Source organism: Thunnus maccoyii, chromosome 8 (genome assembly GCF_910596095.1).
Source record: "Thunnus maccoyii chromosome 8, fThuMac1.1, whole genome shotgun sequence".
Taxonomy (NCBI): Eukaryota; Metazoa; Chordata; class Actinopteri; order Scombriformes; family Scombridae; genus Thunnus; species Thunnus maccoyii.
The window spans coordinates 31325271-31349858 of NC_056540.1; the positions used below are offsets into that span (position 1 = coordinate 31325271).

At 38.1% G+C, this 24588-nt stretch overlaps 1 protein-coding gene across 1 annotated transcript; it reads left to right on the plus strand.

The window, feature by feature from the left end:
• The first annotated feature begins 4664 nt into the window (after window positions 1-4664).
• slc25a48 (solute carrier family 25 member 48) lies at window positions 4665-24588 on the plus strand. The gene is made up of 7 exons (XM_042419816.1): window positions 4665-4914; window positions 7918-7961; window positions 8656-8727; window positions 9733-9985; window positions 12983-13270; window positions 17841-17974; window positions 21591-24588. The coding sequence occupies exons 1-7, from the start codon at window positions 4860-4862 to the stop codon at window positions 21693-21695; spliced, it is 951 nt and encodes a 316-aa protein (XP_042275750.1). The 5' UTR covers window positions 4665-4859; the 3' UTR covers window positions 21696-24588.

Genomic DNA, 24588 nt, shown 5'->3' on the forward strand with positions numbered 1-24588 from the left:
CATCCACGTGTTTGCATTTTCTCCGTCTTGCGGGTTGAGATCATTGATTCATCTCTGTGCAAATAATTAAAACTAACTTAAAGAAACACTCAAACAAGTGAAAATGGATACCAGTTTCATCAGTGTGCATCCACTACAGAGATAAATCCCGGATGTTTAGCCTAGCTTAGCCTAAAAACAGAGAGGAACTGCTAGTCTAGCTCCAACATACTCCTTCCAAGAACTCAGAATCTGTCTTATTTACATGTATCTTTATATCAAACAGATGTCAGATTAAAAAAGTAAAAGGAAGAAATTTTTTACAAGCTGTTAACATTTGAGCTAATTTGTTGGGCAAAACTTGGCTCTGATAAGTCCTAATAGTGGGGTCATTAGGTTTGACTTCCTCTGATTAGCAGATGGTGGCTTGCGTTTTAGCTAAATATGTATAACATATGAATCAAACAGCTTTGGAGTTGATGCGAGGTGTATTTTTACCTGGCTAGCAGTTTGCCTCTGATTCTAGTCTTTGTGCTAAGCTAGGCTAAACACCTCCCGTACACATCTCTCTACCAGGCACCGAGATGAAAACTGATCCCCGTCTTCTCATCTGACTCAGACGGGAGGAGTTCCCAAAACGTGAGACTGTTTCTTACAGTAACCAAGCTGCAGTGGCAGCTGCATTAAAGTCACGTGTACTCAATGTAACATTTCAGTAAGACATCCTGACATAGTGCAGGAAATGTCTCCGTCCGGTTGTCACAGCGATTTATGGATTCATGCAGCTTGTCGCCATAAAGCAGTTTATTCACTTCCACCACAATAAAAACTCAAGTTGCTTTCATTACTTGTTACATTTATTCATTAGCATTTATATTTAAGGATATATTCTTAAAGTTTACTCACTGTTTTCTATTATTTTTTATATTTTTATATATGTTATGATGTGGTAAGCTGTGTAGAAACAGTTTTCACGCTGGCTGTTGGGTCGACAGGTCTATGTATAGCTGAACACATCAGCTGTGGTGTAGATTTCATCAAAGGAAATCCGTCTAAATGTGTAGTCTGGGCTTTCAGCAAGTAGATATATTTCAATTTACACTATGATCCTGTTACAGAGATTTAACCCTTCATCACCCATATTTTTAAGGTTTGCCATGTATCTGAATTACTTTTTTTTGAAAATGACGACAATGTCCAAAGATACAAGAATCTGATCTGTACATTTATATATCTTAAATGTTCATATATTAATGTAACTATTCATAGTAGTAATCCATGAAAGTTGTAGATAGTGTCCTGAGGGTAAGAGTAAAAGGTTCTGAGAAAAAGAAAAGTCATGAAATACATATATGATAATCAAAGTTATATGACAGTACAGTAATACAGTAAGTAGCAGATTGGCCGCTTTAGTTTACCTTTAGGACATAATGAATGTTTGATAAATTAACTACAAGCAACTTACAGTAATTAACTTCTAAATTCACTTAAATTGTCCTCTTTCAAATGTTAACAGTGTGTCTTTATATGTTTTAGAATGACATTCTTCCTCTGCTCAAACGTCGACCAAAAACAAGTTGAAACTGAAAGTAAAATGCAACAAGTTCTGTTGGAAACTGTGTGAACCGTGAGATAAAAAGCCCATGGGATAAATGTCAGCGCTGTGCATCTGAGACTTCTTCTGTTTGAGACAGACCGTGCAGATTCTAGTGAATGGAAACTTTTTGTACTTTCCTTTATCAGCAACAGAGCAGGTTTTTATTCAGTTTGAACATTACCTGCATGCCAATAAATACATACTTATATTTAAGTATGAAATCATATATATACGTCCTCAGATGACCTTGGACCAGGACTTTAAATAGTTTCCTAGAGATCTGGGGACGATGGAAGCATTAAAAATGAGTCTCTAGATCATGACAGGAAACAGGAGGTATTTGGGGAAAAACAGCCAAACTCTGTATTTTCAATGGCAAAGAACCAAGAAAAAGCATTAATGCTTTAGATCAATAAATGTTCTGTCTGGAGTTTATTTCTTCACACATGTCTGTTGACAGATTTAAAAAAGGAGAGACTAATTAAATTGAGACTTTGACAGAAAAGTGTTGGAAAAGAGCCACAAAGAAACAGCTGTTTTTTTAAAGGGGGTCCACTTGTGTTTCTCTGGTAATTTTCCACAAAGTGTGCATTGTCGTTATCAGCGTCTTATCGCAGGGTGGAGCTCAGTTTGTCTGATTGTTAAGAGGAGGAGGAGGAGGAGGAGGAGGAGGAGCGTGAGGGGAGGGTATGTCCTCCAAAACATCTCTGAAACATTAACTTCTATGTTTTATGGAGACAAAGTATCATGACAACAGCATCATGGAATTTTATACAATAATAAACTTTTATATAATTAAACCTTTATAGCTGCTTTCAGGAGTTCAAGGTACAACATGAGAGACAATTTAAAATTATATTTGTTTGTTAAATCATAATAAAAAGGGTCGTAATAATGAAATATGAATAAAAAGTGCATATTTATAAGAGGAAATACCTACTTCAGGGGTCATAAAATGATTAAAAAGCTATAAAAACAGAGAGAAATATAGTTCTTCCTCCTGTAGGTCACAAGTTTGTGAACCACTGTTCTGGGACTTTTTAAAACTGTTGTTACAAACCACAAAACAGCAAAGTAACAATATTAAAATAAAAACTGAATTGAAAGATGAGAATTAGTGGATAAGAAAAAGTTGTCCAATAATGACTGTCTATCATAGTAAGGTTTTAAAAATGTGTTTTTAAAGTTAAGTAAAGCTTTGTTATTAAACCCAGTGGGCACATCTGTCCTCTGATCTGGCTCGTATTAACTATTAAGGAGCAGCTCGGGCAACGCCTCGGGCTCCACCTGTGAGGTCGGCGCCTTGGTCAAGGGTAGCGGCGGGAAGGTCCTGATAGCGAACATAATACTTAACATATAATACCTAAACCGGAGCACCTGGAGGAAACACACACAGACACGAGCAGAACAAACAAACTCAGGTCAGTGACCTGAGCTGCTTCATGTGTTTTATAGTTCTGATATATGTGGAGGCTGTAATGATTTGATTATTTTAAAAAGATAAAATAGAGATAAAAAAAGCAATAAACACACAGTGAATCCTGAAAATCTTCAACTACTAAGTCCAGCTGTCAGATAAACGTTAGTAAAGTAAAAAGTGTAACATTTTTCTCTGAAATGCGGTGCTGTAAAAGTAAGAAAAAAGTCTTTAAAATGGACAAACTCAAGTAAATTATCACAATAACATACCTGAGGGCAGTATTTAAGTGACTGAGACACTCAGTATCAGTCTTCAATATCAGCTGATCATGTAAAACTCCTTCAGAAAGCTATAAACTATGTAATCTTATACAGTCAACATGAAACTCTTACTGGAGTGGATCTGTCGTTATGAACTCATGCTGTGAAGCTTAACAGTGTTATCAATCCCAAAGTTCTCAAACATACTAAATATGTCAGGCTGAATATTGCAGAAATGTGTCCAAAATGATGCACAAGACATCTAGAATATTTCCATTTGATGCTTGTTTGGATATGCTGTATCATTCGATTAATACAGATAGTGTCTGAAAGAGTGGAATAAGAGGACTTTACCAAAATTAAAGCTGTAAGTTTTCTTAAACACAACATATTAAACTCAATATCAATGGGTTTGTCACCTCTGAATATGTTCACGTGGGCTTCAGGGAATAATGATCAGCATTTTTCTCACTGTTTTCTGACATTTTATACACTGAACAATGATATTGAAGATGAATTGTTGTCTTACAGGACTCCTATAATGGAATAATACGACCTGGCCCTCAACAAATAATACAACAAATAAGCTCAATATAAACTAAAATAATTTAAATCTGGAGGACCTCTCAGAGTTGATATTGTACTTTTCTAACAAATTATTCCACTCATAATACCTGTAAACTCCTCTGCCTCCTTTCTGTACATCTACATTATTTTTTGTCTTTTTTCGACAGCAGTTTAAACCCCAGCAGGCAGACTGTACAGTACAGGACATATAGGACATAGTGAGACATTTATATCCATTAACATTGATAATGTTTTATCCACTTCTGTCCAAAAAAAAGATATGGATTCAGTTACCCAATTTATCCACAACCAGCAAAGATCAGATGAGCTTCAGTCCATTGTTTTAAGTGCTGAGGGAGGAATGTAAGTCCAGTGTATGATTTTTTAATTATATAACTTTATGAATCTGATTGTTTTCTGTCTCCAGAGGTGACAGACACTCACAAATCTTCCTCCCATTGACACAGAGTCTGATTGTTAAAAGAAACGAGTGATGAGAGTTGTTGTAAATATGATCAGCTGATTACAGATGCGCTATATATGTTTAAATATAACATAAAACATCACTGAAATCTTTATATAGTCTTCCACAGACAGGGTGTAGCCTCCTATGATACATTGAGGAGGGAGGTTCGGTGTGTCAACAGGCTGCAGTTCTCAGTAGAGTCTGTCTGCATTTCTGCTCAGCTTTTCCTCCTCATGGCTCATTTCCATGACTCTGTGTCTATAGGCTGTGTGGCTTTGGAGAGCTCGCATCTGATTGGTCGGGAGAGCCATCCCGCAGATCCAAACCGCGCTGTGATTGGCCGCTTGTGCCAACCTGCTGTGCGGTTCTCTTATCATCGCAGACACTCAGTAAGATCTCTTTTCGTTACAGAGAAACTGATCCGGCAACTACATTTTCAGTAAAGTCCGACCGTTGTTTTCCTCATCGCTGTGACTGATTGTGGTTTTTTTTTTTATTACTATCATTTTTTTTTTTTTTTAATGTGCTGACTGATGAAGTTTGGACGCGCAGAGCAGCTCTGAGTTGAAGATGCAAACCTCAAAGAGTTTTCGGTTGGATGATTTTATCGCAGGATGGATCGGAGGTGAGTGGCATTAAGTTATTTGCAGCCTTTTATTCAGAGTGAAGCTGCCTGTTGGTGTTGTGTGGATCAGTGCGGGGGGGGTTTTTTGGGGGAGGAAGGGGAGAGGAGGGGAGGGGGTAGGAGTTGCACTCAATGTCCTCTCAAATCTGCATGTTTGTTTGGATGAAATCAGGTTTGCATTGAGGAAAACAACAGATAAACACACGCACAGCTGTTATATTCGCACAATAAAAAGCCGCTTTGTAGGAAAACCGCTGCTGATCAACATGCATCCACATCCATTGTAAACAATGGAAGGTCTGCAGAGAAATGTTGCCCCCCTCTCCCCTCCCTGCTTTCACCACACTAATAAACACTCTGACCTCCTGCCTGCTTTAACTCACAACTAAAATAACATCCTGAAGTTAAATGCTTTATCTTCTTGCATTTAACGGCTGCGGTTGAAGGATTTAGTTTCATTCTAATGAGAAAACGTTGTTGAAGTAGATTTCCATGCGTGCAGCTCGGGCCGTTAGAGGCGCTGTTGCTGCATCAGTTTTAGTTGAATAAACAAAAGTAGGCCTCCCAAAGCCCTCATACTGACCCCATGTTGTCCTGTTTATTCATACAGGATGGTCCTGCGGCAGCAAAAAGCTATTCTGAATTAAAGATCAATAAAAACCTGAGAGAAGAGAAGCAGAAAGTCTTTGGAATTACATTTAAAGTGTTGCATGTGTAAAGCCAAATTAAGAAAAAAGTTGAGATCAAACTGTTTAAACTTAAAAAAAAAAGTAAAATTTAAACTAAAACCTAAAGTTTTGGGATGAATTTGAAAGTGATTCAAATATTTACATGGTTTAATAATGTAAGAATAAAAAAAGCTGCTGCTGCTGCTGCTGCTGCTGCTGATGATGATGATGATGATGATGATCTGTGATGAACGTTGCAACCTTAAATCCAGAATTTCTGTCATCAATGCTACAAAAATATGACTCACAGCTAAAAAAAACTGTAACTTGATTGACTGAAAACTGAACAAAAAGCAACAAAACTACTGCAAAATTCAATAATCCAACGAAACTGATTGTACGTTTTCACAGAAGACTTTGAAATTCTGACTGTAATGGTGCAATTTTTTATTAAAAGTGCAAAAAATCTGCCCTTTTTTTACAGTATGTGCAGTAGTGGACGCAACAAAGAAGTCACCTAAACACACCGTTCATATGTTTTCTCTCATTGTCTGTCGGTGAATAAAATAACAGTCGTATGTGAGATGAAGCATCTTTCACTCTGCTGTGACCTTTAGGAACTAATCCAGGCCACATGCAATCAAACTCAAGTTTCTAATGGCTTCAAACTTGCTTTTTTCTCAGGAGTTTGATATGTTGGTTTAAAAAAAAAAAAATCAAACTAACATGCAGTAATTATCCTGTTTTTCTTACTCTAGTCGATTAAAACATAGTTGAAAGGAATGTTGGAGAAGTACTGAGCAGCAAAGATGAATATTTAGAGGATCTGGGGAGGCATAAAGCATGATGAAGTGATGACTGATTTGTGACTGATTTTTTTTTTCCTGGAGCAACTCAAGAAATAAAACGAATAAAAAAAGCAAATCGTTTAAAAGATTGAAGAAAAATTTAGTATCAGTCGAACACTTTGACTTGCATTCCAGCTGAAAATGACTCAACGTATATACAGCAGAGTGAACCAAAGCTGTCTGCTCAGTTACACATCTGAAATAAAGACTTGAGATGTCTTAAAAAGTTTAAATTCTCGAACTGCTGCTAAATACATAAAGTTACACCCTAAAACCATGTTACGAGTACAAGCTGCAGTTTTAAGCTCTGCTCTAGGATTTAAGCGGCAACTGCAGGATAAAGCTTCTTTTTTTTTTTGCAATTTCTGCTTCTGTAACTGTAATGGCAGCAGCCAAAGCTGGATTAAACAACCAGATGAAGTGAGTCGGTAAAATGGGCAACTGCCCCGGGGTCACTGCATGTCAGTTGGTTTTTGTGGTCATCACAACTAACTGTAAATTTGTTGGGCAAGTTTCAAAATACGCTCTATTAAAGCCAAATATCATCAGGAAGGATTTGAGTAGTCAGCCAAGCCCTGCATCAGAACTTATTCTTGAGGTCTGGTAGAGCGCCCAGAGTCAAAATCTAGTTTTAAGATTTTCTTTTAATTATTTGATGTTGCTTAAGTCTTAAGACGCACAACAGATCTGCAGCCAGTGATGACTGGAATCTAAAAGTCAAAGATGTGTGTGTGTGATCTGTTACCTTCGGGTACATTCCCATCAGCTATAGGAGGAGAAAAGACGATGATATGAAGAGTTTTTCTGGATGTTTCAGTAAAGGAACCTTTTGCGTGGCTGATTTTAATTGTAGCCCTTGGTGCAGAAGACAAAGTTCTTTGTTTTGTAATGTAATGTAAGTATGTGTTTATTCAGCTGTATTTTGGTGTCTTGTAAGTCCATATGGGTTTAGGCGCTCGTATGTGCACGACATAACTAACTAACTATTGGTTGTGTAATGAGTCTTTAAGCAATATAGTGTATAAGCTGCCATGTGTAGTGCTGTGTATGTGTGTGTGTGCTCGATGGGTGCTGGAAGGTGATGGGACATCCACACAATGCACAGAGAGCGGTGGGGACATGAGGCACAATGGCTCATTTTTGCCCCTGGGCCTCATGATTACAGCACCGTTTGACCGTTCTCTTGCTACATCTTTATCACAAACTTCATCACAAAGCATAACAAAAGGCCATAATATTTGTTTCATAATGGAACAATGAAACTAATATGAAGTGGTGTAGCTGTCTATTGAGGGGACTTTTAAAAAAAAAAGTCTTACAAAGAAAAAGAAAAGTTCACAGTTATTAAAGTAAATCCAACTTTTCAACAAAATGCCTTTTCATCTGCAGTTCCACAGAAACATAATCTCTTTATTCCTCCTCTGGTATTTTGTAAATTCATTTTTTTTCCCTTTGTGTGTCTGTTTTTCTTTCTCTTTTGGCTGCAGGAGCCTCCAGTGTTGTTGTGGGCCATCCACTGGACACAGTGAAGGTATTTCAGTCCTACGGCATGATTTTACCACACGTCTCCCACATACATAACCGCCCCGTCCTGAATATAGTCGTGTAAAAGAACAAAAATCTGCCATTTGATAAGGCTCATGTATCTCTGGAGCTTTGTCCTGTAGGAACAATGAAAGGCCAGTTTGCCTCTTTGAAGAAATGCTCTTGTTTTTTCTGACAGACATGTATCCATTTACTGATGCACAAAGTGGGGAAAAATAGGGGATAAATGGGGAAATTATGTATTTTTTTGATACAGAAAGAAGGCAAATCCACATCCAAAATGTTATTGGTGAAAGACGTTGCAGTTCTGGCTCCATTCGGTAGTTTGGATTTTACACTAAAAACATCTTCTGAAACTTGTTAATCTCGTCTATAGAGAGGTGAATTCCAGATTAGCTCAGATTAGCTAGTTTTGCTAGCTTTCAATGTATTTTGCAGGTATTTGTTGTAGAAAGCTAACAAAATCATTGTTTTATGCTACAAAAGAAGACGTGTTTACATTTTAATGTCCAGTAAAGTAGTAGATACTTATATTAGGAGGCTGTTTTGAGAAAGCGCAATGAAAACTATAAGGAAATACTTTGTTCAGCTGATGCTAAAGGAACAGAGTCGAGCTATAATGGCTTTCTGTTCTGTTTTATTCAGTCCTGTTGTGACGCTGTTTGGTTTCTCTCCTCTAGACGCGGCTCCAGGCGGGGAAAGGCTACAAGAACACTTTACACTGTGTCCTCACCATCTACAGGAAGGAAACGGTAAAGATCAAACGATGCACTGTAACGTCCTGAGTACAGTATGAATAATTAGGAGATAACAACCATTTTCAATTCACTTCCTGGATGCTTTGTACATTGCTCTTTGGTAATAAAGATAGACAGAGCGAGAGGAAATGAAATATTCAGTCATACATTTCTTAGACTTTGAGCTTAACAAATCCTGAGATTTATAAATCTCCTCTTTTGTCTCAGTAAGTTGTGTTGCTGTCAGTTTTCACTCAATGATAATACTCTTCTCTACATTTTTTTCCACTCATGCATTATATTTATCGCATCCCAACACTGTAATTTGTGGGTTGCTTATGTTTTTATACCTATTTTTTATTTAGCTTGAGTCGGTTCCAGTTTTTGTTTTACCCCTGTTGCTTCAGTGACCCAGTTTCTCAGCAGGAATCCTAAAAATTGATCAAATGTTGAGTGAGTTTAACCAAGTTATTTTTAAAAGCTTGAAATGAAGATAAAGGTTTTAGATCACCAAAGCTTGATTATTTGTGCGATATGAATGATTATAAGTTAAATTGTCAGTGGGAAATGAAGGAAAGTGTTCACTGCATCTGTTGAACTCTAGGTTGACGGTGCAATATGAATCATTGTGGTATGTGTCAGCCTTACACTACCTTACAGAAACCAAAGGCCTCCTCCTCCTCCTCTTAGTGGTCAGATGATTTGTTAAGGCAGTGGACAGCTGTGTTTAAGTTTCAACATGTGTCTACCAAACCCCCCCCCCCCCCCCCCCCCCCCCCCCCTTGACTAGGAGAGAATGCTTTCTGCAGAAAGAAAAATATTTGGCAGCAACCTCCAGTCTTCATTCTGCTACTTTTCATTCTGTGCATTGTTGGCAGAGGAAACGCTGAGTACACTCTTGAGTTTAAAATGTGCTCCTTTAAATCCAGGGTTTTACATTCTTTCCCCACAAGAAAATGTCTTTTTTGTAATTCATAATCACTTACAACTAACTGTATTGCAACCTGTCATGTTTCTCAGGTCATGGGGTTCTTTAAAGGCATGTCTTTCCCGCTGGCCAGCATCACCGTTTACAACTCTGTGGTGTTTGGTTTCTTCAGCAACGCACAGAGATTCATAAGCAAGTATCGCTATGGCGACGGGCGGCATCCCTGTGGCATGCTGGATCTGACCGTGGCCAGCATGCTGACTGGACTGGTGTCAGTGGGACTGGGAGCCCCGGTGGATCTGGTCAAGATCAGACTGCAAATGCAGACGCAGACGGTTCTAGCAGGTAAATCAGGGTTAAGTTGTTTTTGTTGGGGGTTTTTTTGGCTTTATTCCCCCCCCCCCCGTAGGCAGCAGAGAGCAGGAAAAACAGTTTAATCTTAAAAAAAATACATGACTGCTGTTGTTGTTTCTGTTTTTTTTTTTCCTCTGGTTCTCTGGAACATAGTCGACATAGTTGCTGACAACGCTTGAGCACACACAGACAGTCCTAGCAGGCATATATGTTGTTTTAATTTGTCTTTGGAAGCTCAAATAGACTCAATTTGTTTTCTAAAGTTAAAATTTTTTTTTATAAAATTCGTACAAGGATCAGCATCAGAAACAGACTCGATGTGTCCGGTCATCATCATCAGTCAGCCAATCAAACTGAAGCAGTTCAAGGTCGTGAAATAGCCGAACGTCATTATGACATTGCATTCTGATACTGAGAGACTGAACAAACATCACTGACTGTCAGACACTGTCACTGTGTGTGTGTGTGAGTGTAACAAGGCTCCATTCAGTGATTTGGAAACATTTCCACCTTATCATGCTGTTTACTGTGAGAACAGCAAGGTCCCTGCTACTGACCTGACTACTTGACATTTAGACTTCATCCACAAGTTGCAGTTCTGGTGTAAGACTGTCACCTAAAGTAAATGTCATACTCCTCTTAAAATCTATGAAGCCTTGAAAAGTGGCTGTTTAAAGGTCAATAGTCTTAGCTTAGATTCATGTCAGATACTTAAGCATCATAATCTAAATCTTTGAGATTCATCTGCACGTTTGCTATGTTCCAAAAGCTTACATTTTCACCAAAAAATTCCAAAAAGTGGCAAAATTTATTAGAGTTGCAATGATTAGTCGATCGTCAGAACATTAATCGGCAACTATTTTGATAATCAATGAATCGTTTCAGTTGTTTTTCAAGCAGAGATGCCAAATATTTGATGGTTCCAGCTTCTCAAATGTGAAGATTTGCTGTTTAGTTATTGTTATTTAGTTAATTGAATATCTTAACATTTTTAGACTGTTAGTCAGACAAAACAAGGAATTTGAAGACCTCGCTGTGGCCCTACAGTTCACGGACTAAATGATTAATCGATAAAATAATCGGCAGATTAATTGGTAATTAAAATAGCTGTAGCTGTTGGTTGCAGCCTTAAAATTGACTACTTCAACTTAGGGCTTCAGGTATCGACTTTTTGTAGAATCCAGTATTTCTACTGATGAATTCTAGTAATTAATTGAGTAATTGGATAAGAATGCTCATGATTTTAAAAAGCAAGACCTAAAAGCAGCATTTCTGAGAAAGGAAAAAGCATTTTGTAGCTCAAAATGTACAATTGAAACATTTTAAACAGCTTAAATGTCTCAAAATTGTTCTTTTGAGGGTTTTGTATTATTGTATCTACTTGTACGGCTGTCATGGCTGAAGTTGAAGTACTGAAAGAACTTGAAGTGATAGTTGAAAGAGAAGCACTTAATGAAGTAGAAATGGAAGTACCAATAAAGTTGTAGTGGCAGATGAATTGGAGGTGCTGAGAGGGTTTGAAGTGGCAGTTATATTAAAAGTGCTAGAAGGAGCTGCGGTTTCAGATGAAGTGCAAATGCTGAACAGAGATGAGGAACCAAGTTTTTTTCTTCTGCTTTCGATTCACACAGTCAACTGGTGAAACAGTGATTAATATCCGCACTCTCATCCACGCATTACACAAGTTCATTGTCATTTGGATCATACTGAATTTAGGGAAGTCAATTATATTCCTGGAAAGGTCTGATAAGTGATACAGACACCTTTTAAAACTACAGGGGTGAGGCTGTTTGATAGTAGAGGGTCATATTTTGGTTGGGGTTTTGTTGTCTTTCTGTTAAACAGTAAACCAATAAAACTGAGGTCACAGCCGTTAAATTAAAGGATGAACTTGCACATGAAACATTTATTGCCTTTTATTTGTTTATGGTGTCTATTAAACTCGCACGCTTCTGTTTTTGGCATGTGATAACTTCCGTTTAGACACCTCAGATCCAGACTGATTATATGATGGTGCAAAGTGCCAGAAGATTCACTCAGTATCGGGCAACACTTTGATTTGATAAACCTGATAATACCTGATACATGGTTATATAAGAAACCGATTCTTTTTCACTACATTCAAAACTGTGGTTGGCATTTTGACTGTGTTGATAATGGCGAGAAATATTAACAATGCATTAACACATTCAGGGTTGGTGGTCTCATTCCCAGTGTACAGGAAGTCAATGGTTTGAGACACTTCAGAGTCAGATGTCAGCATAATGTTTTTGTCAGTTTTTCTTTTGCAGTTTGGAGAAAGATGCACCAAGACACAAATCTCTAAAATGCTCACAAACACCCTAAGAACTGGCTATAATCATCTTTTATATAGTTATATGTTTTTAAGTTGAGTTTTATGACAGTCTATTAATCACTTCCACTGATTTTTAACAACCATACAAGCAGAAATCCATCAGAAGAGGAGATAGACTAGTTTATACACCAACAGGAGCAGGAAAGTCAAGTCAAGTCAATTTTATTTGTATAGCCAGATATCACAAATCACAAATTTGCCTCAAGGGGCTTTACAATCTGTACAGCAATACAACATCCTCTATCCTTAGACGCTGGATTTGAATAAGGAAAAACTCCCTAAAAAACCTTTTAACAAGGGAAAAAAATGGAAGAAACCTCAGGAAGAGCAACAGAGAAGGGATCCCTCTTCCAGGAAGGACCGACATGCAGTAGATGTTGTACAGAATAGACCAAGAAAGTAAAATACAGTATGGAAAAACAGGATGACAAACAGTAAATGGATCGATAACGTATGAAGAATCTGATCAGGACGTTGAGCAACTTCCAATGCTGCCAAAAACAGATGGAAACTGAGCCATGAAACCTCCATCCCCATGTAACCATGTAACAAAGAGTACACTGCTCAGTCATTAGGTTAAATATTGCATTGATGTTGCTAATCTTGTTGATTTTCCTTTTTATTCTTTACAGAGAACTTACACCTTGCCGGCAATGTATCCAACGGCACCAACATCCCTCTGCGCTCTGTCGACATCCCCAACCAGAGACTCTACCGTGGCCCCATCCACTGCATCAGCAGCATCCTGCAGACCGAGGGCCTCCAGGGCTTGTACAGGGGGGCCGGAGCCATGATCCTGAGGGACGTTCCAGGATATATACTCTACTTCATCCCTTACACCATCTTCTGTGACCTGCTGAAGCCAGATGCCACGTCCAGCCCTCATCCGTGTTCCATCTGGCTCGCTGGAGGACTGGCAGGTAAATGTGACCAAATCTACAATATGCAGCGTTATAGTAGTGATATATTGGGTATTTCTGTTGTGTTATTAGAGTTTGGTTTGCCTTAAATTGTCTTTTCAGTAGGGTTAGGGATCTATTTAAGTGTAAGTTATGGTCTGCTGTGAGGCCAGGAAGTAAGAAAGGAGTAAGAAAAGAAAGAAGAGTGAAGCTAAACCTTCAGGAACATTGTGCACATCTTGAATTACTACAAGCTGGTTGGCTTGTATTCACTGGTTACGTCCGCCTACAACTCATCAACTTAAACGTCGGCTCATGGGACAGGAAGTTGACAAACTGAGGATAAAGTAGTGTTTTTTCTTCTTTGGGTTGTATCCAAATCCAGTTGCATTATTGTATGTTCTGATCAGTGATGTCAAAACCTAACTGGGTATTAGGCAGCTGTTGGAAACAGTGACTGCAATGTTACACTTTTAACCCACGCAGAGCAATGTAGTAATACTTCCCGGACCAACAGTATGTGAGTCATTGTTGATTCACCCTTTAAATGACCAATTTATCAAATTTCAACCTTATCTCCAGTGTTCTGGGGCGTAGATCTGTTGTTCTTCCAGCACCAGAACCTTCATTCAACATATACAGTGACCGAGTTGGGGGCAATGAAGAACTACAGGCTATTTTCGCTTTGATTTCTAGTCTCTGCTTCTGGGTATGCAGCTCAAAAACAAAACTTCCTTGTTCTCTTCGCTTAAATTGCGATCTAGCTACATTTCCAACAGTGAAAATGGCATCCCAAAATATGAGTGCAGAGGATACATTTTACAGTGTTTTGGCTGACTCGGATATTCAGGCAACGACGTAAAGGCCGCGGTTAAAAATGTGTGTATATATACAGTATATACATCCATTCAGATATATCTGTTCCGAACAGCCACACTCGAAGGTGGGATGAAAAGCTTGCTGTCATGAAGAGGGGCAAGACATAATAATTGTTAAATATCAGGATAATGGTGCACTGAGTTGTATACATTTGAAGTGACAAATAGTTGTGTAAAGAGTGAAAAAAGACAGCTGGAGAGACAAGTTCAAAGTATGCTTTCTTTCTCTCCTACGCACAGCTGGTCTGGACGTCAAGATTGTCAGTGTTGGAAAATTAAAAATAGGCTATTGTCAGACGCAGTTCAGACATTGGACAAGTGTGAGGAGAAGAGGTTTCCAACGCTATTTGACCATCTGACAAACTCTTCTGTACACCGGAGTACACCGGCAGCTTAAATAATGACCTCCTTTGCTTCTTTAGTTTGGACAGCAATTGGCTCTCTTGTCACCAAACACAAGCAGTACAGCTGTTGACCGTCCAGCAGCTGAGCCAGCAGTGCACTCCCATTTAAATCAGATTTGGCATGAACTGTTTCCGACAGAACACCAGAATACTAACGGTCAGTTCGTTTGATGGCTTATTGTAAGTTCGCATGAAAAAGAAGTGAACATGAAGTACATGACTCATAACTATTTATCATATTGTTGAGAAAAATCAGGTTTATTGTATATCGGCAAGTTGATGATCAATGTAAGCAACAACTCAAGTTGCATTGCCTCGATCAAAGCCATGATGCCAGTTCATTTTGGTCCCTCACCTGCTGTTATGCCAATGAGAGCACACCAAATGAACTTGTGTGTGAATGTATATCCAGCCCAGATTGTTTTAGATGATGCACAAACTTTGTGCTTTAATGGAAGCTATTTTTTCTGATTCAGCAAATAAATGCAACAAGTTAAAAGGAGGATTTCTATAAATCCAGAAACTGTATTCAAGCAATGTACAGTATATGTGCAGAAATTAAGATCAAGATCAAGATTCAAGATTTAGTTTATTGTCATTTTCTTTCAACAACAAAGAAGAAAATGGATAAAACATATATAGAGAGAAAAGTACATGTCTCAGTTTGTGCAGGCAGCCCTTGCATGTCAACGAGTGACCAGCACTGATTGGGGAGTTATATAATCCATTTAGCTGCCCAGAGAACATTTGGCAACATAATTGTTGGGACAACCGGTTTGTAAGGGTTAACAGTTAGCCTAGCTTGCACTCCTCCGTGCTTGCCCCACTTCCACGTCCTGTCACACTGCTTTCGATGTTTCCTCTCTGGCGCAGATCCAGGCAAGGCTGTGGTCTCCTTCGGGTCCACTAGGCGTAGCAGAATAAGCGCGCTCAGCTGATTTAATTGTCCCAGCTAGTATTTCTTATAGCAAAAGTATTTGTTACAATGTCCAAAAGAAACTGATGACATATTTCCCTTGCACTCCACACGATGACGTAGACTTAGACATGGACAAAGACACTGCATAGTTGGAACAAGGAGAGGCCGCCGTAAACGTTGGTCATGCCGCCATCACACCAGTTCATGGAGAGAGAGAGAGAGACAGAGAGAGAGAGAGAGAGAGAGAGAGAGAGAGAGAGAATACCACCAACAAGGACCTTTTTTAATGTATCTTTTCGTATTAAAATAACTCTTCTGTTAGCTTCCTCAGTGCAGTTTTTCCTTTGGTAGGTTGGTAACAGCAGCAGGTAGCAGTTAGCAGTTAGCAGCTAGCCGGTTGTTTTGATTTAAAAATATATCCAAAGATGATATTTCCTCTTCTGTTCTTCCTGATTAATACTGTTACCTCTTCTTTAGAGTCTTTTCTGAAGATTATTTGAAGATTGTTTTGCAAAATGTCCAAGTTTGAGATGTACTCAGGAACCCATCTCTCTCTCATAGAACGTAGCAACTGGTTTAGTAGGAAATGATGTACTCTAATACAGATGTATTTTACTTGACAGTAAAGATAGTATTCTTTTACTTTTCCTTGTAGCTACAAACCTATTTCCGGTCTAAATCACAACCCAGAATGGCCTTGATCTGATCAGTCAGCAGCGTGTGAAGTTTGTTTGTGCCGACTGATCTTTTATTGATGTCTGTGTGCTGTTTTACTGCATGATGTGTGTCGGTTATTTTTATTGACTAGTGAAACACCTTGTGACGTTTGCTCCGGATAGGTGTGCCACAAATAAAGGTTACCTCAGTTCACCTTAATTAGGAGTGTTGCTGGGTTTATTAGTGTGATGGCTTCATTCCAGGACAGAACAATTACAAGAAATCATTAACCATTCATCATCTGTGAACACGTGGAAGCTCAAACTTTAGAAATCAGGCTGTTGCTGCATTGAAATGTAGAGCAGTAGGGGTGTTTGAACGCACAGCCAACCACAGGGAACGACCCGGGTGAATGTGAGCTGTGTGCACGGTGGATAAACAGTGAAGGGCCTGTGGACTCTGATTTGGGAATTGTTTGGTCTCAGAGGTTTCAAGTAGACTTGCTTCCAGATGCAGACCGGCCACCTACGAACACGTGACAGAGTCAAAACGTGTTGGAGAGAAGACTGAAATCCCTGTGTTCTGTAAATCACTTCCATCAGGCCTGTATGTGAATCATCATCTGGTGCCAAATTGAACCCCTACAACTCTGAAAATGTCCAAAATAAACAGCGGCTGTTCGACAAGGGTATAAACTGTGGTATTTTAGAGCAGCCCTACACCATAAATTCTAACATGTTCAGTTCACTTGAAAAAAGTTTGGAAACCAATTGCCTGTCATATCACAACAATTAACCACCGATAGTAAACTCAACATTTTGTTTAAAATCTAGTAAACTTGCCATGTTATTTCTAGTAAGATATCCTATTTTTATATACTATTTTTACTATTTATACTATTTTCAGTTTAAGCCTTTTAATGCAGTGGAGTAGGACAGACTAAACTTATTTTGTGTATCATCAAATAGCCATTAATTCACATTTTCTAAAAGCATTTTTTTTTCTGCTAAGGTGGCTGTTTTCCTCCCAGTCTCCAAATAATAGACTGCGATTTAGCTTTTGATGACTTTATTGAATACTGAATTCTAATATAAAATATATCAGCTGAGAAACAACTTCAAAGAGGATTGCTGGCCTTTTATTTTCACTTTACCGCTGGTACTTTTCCACTTCCCCAGCTGTCTGAATGGATATATGACTCAACAGGTTTTATGAGATCACCTAAATGCACCATTGGTTTAAGTTATTTCTGGTTTCTGTGAGTCTTCAGGTCCACTGAAGGATCCATCTTTGTGGTCTTTGAAGTATCACATGCTAAATTGGGACATATTTGGGGGGAAAAGTCTGTAAATTATACAGTATTTTATTCAACTTTGTAAGTTTCAAATTGAAATTTTCAAGCTTTGACTTCACTGCATGTCCCAGTGGTCTTATTTAGAAAAAAACAAAACACTAACAAGCAAATTAAGATGATACCTGACTTTCCGAGCACATATTTCATGTTATATGCCATATATTTGAACACAAAAAATGTATTTTAATAGTCACATTTTGTTGTTGGATTGTGCCCCTGTTTAATATTCAGCGCCATTTGTACTTTTCCATATTAGATGCCAGTTAATCTGACTTTCTGAATTACCTGGAATGCAGCATAACGCGCTGCGGGGAAAAGAATCCATAACCCCGGCAGTGTTTCACACTTGACATCTAAAGTTATTTTTTCTCTACTTAAGGGTCCATTTCCTGGGTCACGGCCACACCGGCTGACGTGGTGAAGAGTCGAATGCAGGCGGACGCTCAGCTGCAGAGGAAGTACAGGGGAATCTTACACTGCATCATCCACAGTTACAAGACAGAGGGAGCACAGGTGAGCGGCATGACTTCCAACCTGAGGAAGAGAAGTTTGATTTACAGCAGAACCATAACACGGTCATAAAAGTGCTTATCGCAAACTCAGTCAACCTGTCAAGAATGAATCATCTGCATTATGAGCTTCCTTTTTCCTTGACAGCTTATTTGTGTAGGAAAACGTAAATAATGATGGATTTGATCTAACGTACGTGCGGTTTTCATTTTTGTGATACACTTGGCCGAATCACAAAAAAGTGTATCTATAAAAAGTGAAAAGCGGTACAACCCCTTAATAAGAAAGCAAATACTTTCTCCAGATTTACAAAAACAAACCAAGAGCAAAACCAAATATGAAAAAACAAGAAAACTTGATATGTTACGTTCAGAGGCTTTATCAGCATGTTCAACTGGAGAAGATTCTGTTTTGACACGATTTTATTACAGCTGCTTAACAGGCTGTAAATATCATTTTAAGTCCTTAACTTGTCCTCTGAACTCAGCAGAAACATCTATTTAATTTCTGTATTTTAAACAGTGTTGGGCAGTAACGCATTACTTGTAATGTATTACAGTAATATTATTACTTTTTTCAGTAATGAGTGGTATAAGGGATTACAGTTTGAAATTCAATAATTACATTACAGTTACTAATCCCAGTAACACTCTGTTACTTTTACACTTGGGGGTCGGCATGCTCGCTGTCGTAGTGCGGTTAATGGAGTGTTGATATCAATGTCTGCCATCAGCTGACAGATAAGGAGGAGAAATGTGACCTCCAAAGTTGTGATGTAGCTTAGCCGGCTTGCTCACCTGATGCTGGCTCAGTTCAGAGTTGGAGGGGTGTGTGAAACGTGCGGCTGAGGTCGGGACGTCTTCCAAACTGTTTCCTGCCTGCTTGTTTTCTATTTCTACATGTTACTGCAAAGGAGCTGTAATCTGAATTAAATGACTGCACCGTACTGTGATGAAACATATCAGTACTGGTGTTAATGTTGACGTTGACACCGAATGTATAAAACAACACGCTCAACACGTAATCTTCTGTTTAAAAACAGCTCTGAACCTTGCAAGGCCAATGCTGACATCTTTTAACCGTTTGGGACTTATCTACGTCACTCCCCCACAGACACACACACACACACATACAGGAGAGCCTCTCGTAGCAGAGCTCAGCGATAACACACATGTACCACACAGAAACTTTTACAAAGTGCCGTGAATGAGCCTCTAATGACTGTCAAAGGACTCTCTGTGTTTCCAGCACGGACACGGAGAGTCTACCAGCTCTACATCTCTGTTCATGCTACACTGAGCGGTGGTCAGTTGGTGTCCCCTTACTTCCTGTGTCACACACTACATAGTCACGCCCCCTACAGTCATTGTCCTATCCGGTCCTCTGCTGCATTTTTTAAAATATGCTGGGAGGGAGGGAACCAGCAGAATTTGGGTGTGTAGTTATTCTTTAAATACCAAAGATGCTGAGTACCATTCCCGGAGTGCCAGGGTTACTGGGTTACTAGCTGCTGTAAATGAAACAGATGGTTTAATCATTCAGAGGTGAAACCCTAGAAGAGTGTAAACACGACAAGCGTCAAGCTGTATTTTCAGAACGTGAATCCCCTGAAGGGTGTTGATCCACGTGAATCTGTTGGTGAATGAAAGCTCAGCATCCAGACAACGTCTTCTGATAAAGATCACATTACACCAACAGCAGCCACGGCATCACACCCACACACATGCAGTATGATAAACAGACTCTGGTTCTCCACTGATCTGAGAGTAATGGATAATCAGATTCATTTATTAGGATTAGTGTCATTTATAGGAAAATGTTTAAAAAGCTGGAAAATATAGGTGACATTACAATGAAATACAGACAAAACTTGCAGCTCTCATCCTGATTTATGAAATGGTTTTGATCTATCAACAAGAATCAGTATATGATGCAGCTGTAAACTGTTCCATGAAACTACAAACAGCAGATTTGTGACTTTGTCTAGCTTTAGTGGGGGTTATGTCAGGTGAACCGTTGCAACGTGATTGTATTAATCCCTCTCAAATCAACAACAGATTTGCTGCCAAAACCAACGTCCTGGTGTCAGGGTTCATAATGTTCATAATGTCAAAGGTCACAAAATGTAGACAAACTATTCAGGCTTCCAACATGGAAAAGCATCAGAAACTTTGTTTAACAAAACAATCATGTGATCAATAACAGAAGGTCACCAGGAGGGGACTGAACTGCTCATGTGAACTCACGGATCAATGAGTCAGGTTATTATAGGATACTGTCCTCTAAAGCAAAAGAAGATACAACACTGTGTTCCCTGTGCACTTTGTGTTTTTGTTAAAAGTCAAAAGTTTTATCTTGGGATAATGTTCTTTAGTTTCATATACAGATCTGGAAGAAAGAGATTAAAATGTAAAGAAAATCCTGATAATGAAAAATTGTGCAAAATCTGAGATTAAAGGAAGATATAGTAAGATAAAGTAAGCAAAGAAAACTCTGGCTGCAACTGATGATAATTTTCATTATCGATTAACCTGTCAGTTATTTTCTCAATTAAGTGATTGTAGTAGAAGTTGATTAGTTGTTTGGTCCATAAAATGTCAGAAAATGGTGTAAAATATTGATCACTGTTTCCCCAAAGTCCAGGCTGACATCCTTAAATGTCTTTTTTTGTCCCAACCAACAGTCCACCACCCAAAAATATTCAGTTCATATTCACAGAAGACTAATGAAACCAGAGAATATTCACATTTGACATTTTTCTTTAAAAATGGCTCAAAAAGATTAATCTATTGTCAAAAATTTAATTTAATAGTCGTCAACTAATCGAATAATTGACTAATTGTTGCAGCTCTAATTGCAATTATTTCTTTTTATCCTCAGCTTGCAGTTGCAATGTGCATAACATTTAGGTAGCAGTTGCTTTCACCTGTTAAAATGCCAGACATCAATGATGGCAGATTAAAGTTAATGTCATGAGTAAGTTGCCAAAGATGTTGTCTGGAAACTGGATATCATTCATGACGCAAAAGAGGCGTCACTTTAAATCACATCAGGAGTCAAAGTCTTCCCATTTAACATTGCGTATGATATTGACTCAGGCATTTTGGGAAATGTGCTTATTTGCTCCCTTGTGGAGAGTTAGATGAGAAGATTAATACCACTCTCGTCTGTTGAAGTATGAAACTAGAGCTATGAGGTGATTAGCTTAGCTTGCTTAGCATCTAGAGGGGAAGTGGGGCAAACTGCTCTGTCCAAAGTTTAAAAGGTGCCTACCACTACCTTTTTATATCTCAGTAATTAAGTTATATATAGTGTGAAAACTAAGGCGTGCAAAAATAAGTACACTACACCTGTTGTTATTCCATGTGTCAGATATATGTAATGAACATTTCACAACTTCTGCTTATTTTTTTTATGCAAGTCATGAACATAAATCTGACTGCCTCTCAAAACTGCTGTAATTCTGCACTCTCAACTTACAAATTGATTTTGTAATTTGATGAGTGGATTCAATACCGGATTCAGATAAATGCTATCCAACTCCAGCCTTGATTTTCCAGATAATGAAAAACAAACATAATGTAAATCCCTAAAACTGTCCGTATGTTTCTGTGTGCAGGTTTTCTTCCGTGGAACATCAGTCAACGCCATTCGAGGCTTCCCGATGAGCGCCACCATGTTCCTGACCTATGAACTTTCTCTGAAGTTCTTCAGGGGTCTTTAGGATCAGAAACGATTTTGGTGGTAAAGGAACGACACTCAGTTTTTTGGCAAATGAGCACACAGCAAACAAATCCCAGTTTTACCAGCTGTGAGTCAGCAGCTCTTTTAACTGATGTTAGCTTGTATGTTGCACTGAACACACAGTATAGTGTTGGCATGCTTCACTGTAAAGTGATCAAATATTTTCACTCAAATAATACGAATTAGGACACCACAGTCATCCATGTGTTCCTGGGTAGATCATTTCCATGAAGACCAGGATCTATCTGTGCTTATATAGCATGTTGAGATGTTGAGCTACTTCTTCCAAGTTTCAAAGCTAAAACTTTAGATAGTTGACAGCAGGAACAAGAGAAGATATGTGTAAATACATACAGGGTTTGAGGCTGGACTCAAATTAGGAACCTTCGTTAACGATGGTTGCCCCTACAAAGCACTTTTTATGCTAACATGCTTCCATATGATGTTTGGTAGCACTTAAACTTAACCATGTACTGAGAGATGGTTTGCTAACTTGCATTAACTCAGAAGAGAGAAAACAGAATATCTAATGTCATTGCCTGATTTTGTTGTCTTAGACAATGATATTTATTATTCATATTGCTCTATATTTGAATTGATAATGTAAGTAAAGCTACATGTACAGATGATTTTAAATGGTAGCCAAGTTCTGGATGGAAACTATGTGTGTGTTTTGTGATTAGTATATCAACCAAATTAGCTTTAAAGAAAAAATGCAATACAGTTTGCAACATTAGGGTTTTTGCAATAACTTACTAAAGTTGAAATATCGCAGGTCAGCTGTTAAAAAGAACTGCAATAGAAGAACCCCTTTGATAGTCATGTCATTGGAAAAGTGAGAGTAAAATGTTTTCGTCAGCATCTTTGTTGCTAGCTGCTAGCTTGAGCATTAGCTGGTTGAAGTTGAAGACGCCTCTGTTGGTGCTGCCAGCAACATAAGCATGATAAGCACGTGATAAGCACGTGATAAGTACGCAAAGACAAATTCTAGAGAAAGTGGGTGCTCCTCTGCAGTTACAAGGAAGTGTTTGTTTGTGGAGATTGAGGATTGATTCATCGTTTGACTTTGGCTCTTTAAAAGTGGTTCTGAGATGAATTTACCAGGGAAAGTCGATGATTGGGGAAGTTGCGAGCATCCTCGGGTTAGTTGTGTAGTTGCTAAATATTTCCTGATGCAAATGCAAAAATAAATATAGCATAGCACAAAGATAATGAAGCGAACTGGAGACACATGGATGATTCTGGTGGAGCAGCGGAATATTTATTTGGTTGAAATTTGCCAAAGAACTTAGTGTGTTTTCTTCTTAAGGTGGTTTTGTGGAAATGAGATTATGTTGTCAGTTTGGGATCAGCAGAACTTAAGCTGGAGAACAGTCATCTGCTCACACACCTGCAGGTTTTTCCTGTGAGACCATTATTCCCCTGTGTCAATCTGTGATATATTGCACAGTAATACTTTTATTACACAGTATCACCCAATAAGCACTGATTTTGTAGGTCCAAAGAAGTCTAGACATCTAAATTAAAAATTTGCCAAAATCTGGTTGAAAAATTACAGTTTTTCTAGACGTTTAGGTTATCTATAACTGTTGTGATAACATCATCGCAACACACTGAAATATAGTAATTTAAGTGCTTTGAAAACAACACTCACTTTTCAACTAAACTTGGCTCAGTTTTAATCCAGCTTTCTGGACATCATTTGGCCTGCAAATCAGTGCTTACTGGCCAAGATTTTGTAGTCATTTATCAAGAAGAAGGGAGTGGTGCACTTTCATCTGACAAAGATGAAGAAATACAAATTCATGCTGAAAACAGAGCTGAATGCTTGTATAGAGGATGTGACATTTTCAACACAACCGTGAGTTTAAATTTAACATTTTTGTGTCTTTTTTTTTTTTGCAGATGTCTCAGTTTGCTTTCAGTGTTGGTTTGGCTGTTTCAGTTTAATTTTAATTCAATTTCAGTTGTAGTTAATTGTTTTATTTTTGTACCATGCACATAATCCATAATATACATTTTAAATTATTTTACATAATAATTAGTGCATTTACGCATTTTCATCTCAGTTTTGAATATTTTTGATAGCTATAATGAGATTCAAAACTAGTTAAGTTAGCAATAAAATAACTGCTCTTTATGTTGTATTGAACAGTACAGTGTAGTGCTGAAAATGACACATCCTTTTATTCACAACGTGAAATGTTGCCGCCTTCCACTGCACATGAATTGTATGTGCATCCCATGTTACTGTCCACCTGTACATATGTTTGTGTGTTTCTTATATTAAGAAAAGTGAGTTTTACAAGTTAATTTTAACTTCATATTAACAAAAGCTAATTTTACCCATGATACCGTTCAAATGCATAAATTCTGAACCGTTTCACTACAGTTATATTATTGCTTTTTAAAGCTTGCAGCACAAATATAGAATATAATATCTCAATAGTTATATGGCATTTACACTAATGAAATTAAGTTTCATTCTGAAATTTTGAAAAACATTTATTCAGACAAACTCATTACTTTCATGGAAATGAAGCAAATTCGGAGGAAAACAATCAAACTAGTCCTCATGTCAAATTCTTCCTGGATCAAAAAGTCATATTTTTAAGACACAATCATTTTCTCTTTTTTTTTAAAATATCCATTAATTTGACCCTGCACATCTTCCCAAAATTGATATTTCTAATTTTGAAATGAATACCTTTTGAAGAAAGTTGTCTGCCCTCAGAGTTTTATAGCTATATTTTACATATTGTTTTCTTGTCATGTAAATACTTGTAAATATATAAACTGCCATTCCAGATGGTGGAGAGCCAGAAGTGTCTTATTGTACATAAATAAAGCTTTTAATAAACACTTGAACAACC

Bases quoted from the DNA above. Each gene is read 5' to 3' on its own strand.
- slc25a48 (XM_042419816.1), top strand. From the start codon at position 4,860: ATGCAAACCTCAAAGAGTTTTCGGTTGGATGATTTTATCGCAGGATGG. The intron at 4,915-7,917 runs GTGAGTGGCATT...TTTTGGCTGCAG, and splicing joins TATCGCAGGATGGATCGGAG to GAGCCTCCAGTGTTGTTGTG. The intron at 17,975-21,590 runs GTGAGCGGCATG...TTCTGTGTGCAG, and splicing joins ACAAGACAGAGGGAGCACAG to GTTTTCTTCCGTGGAACATC.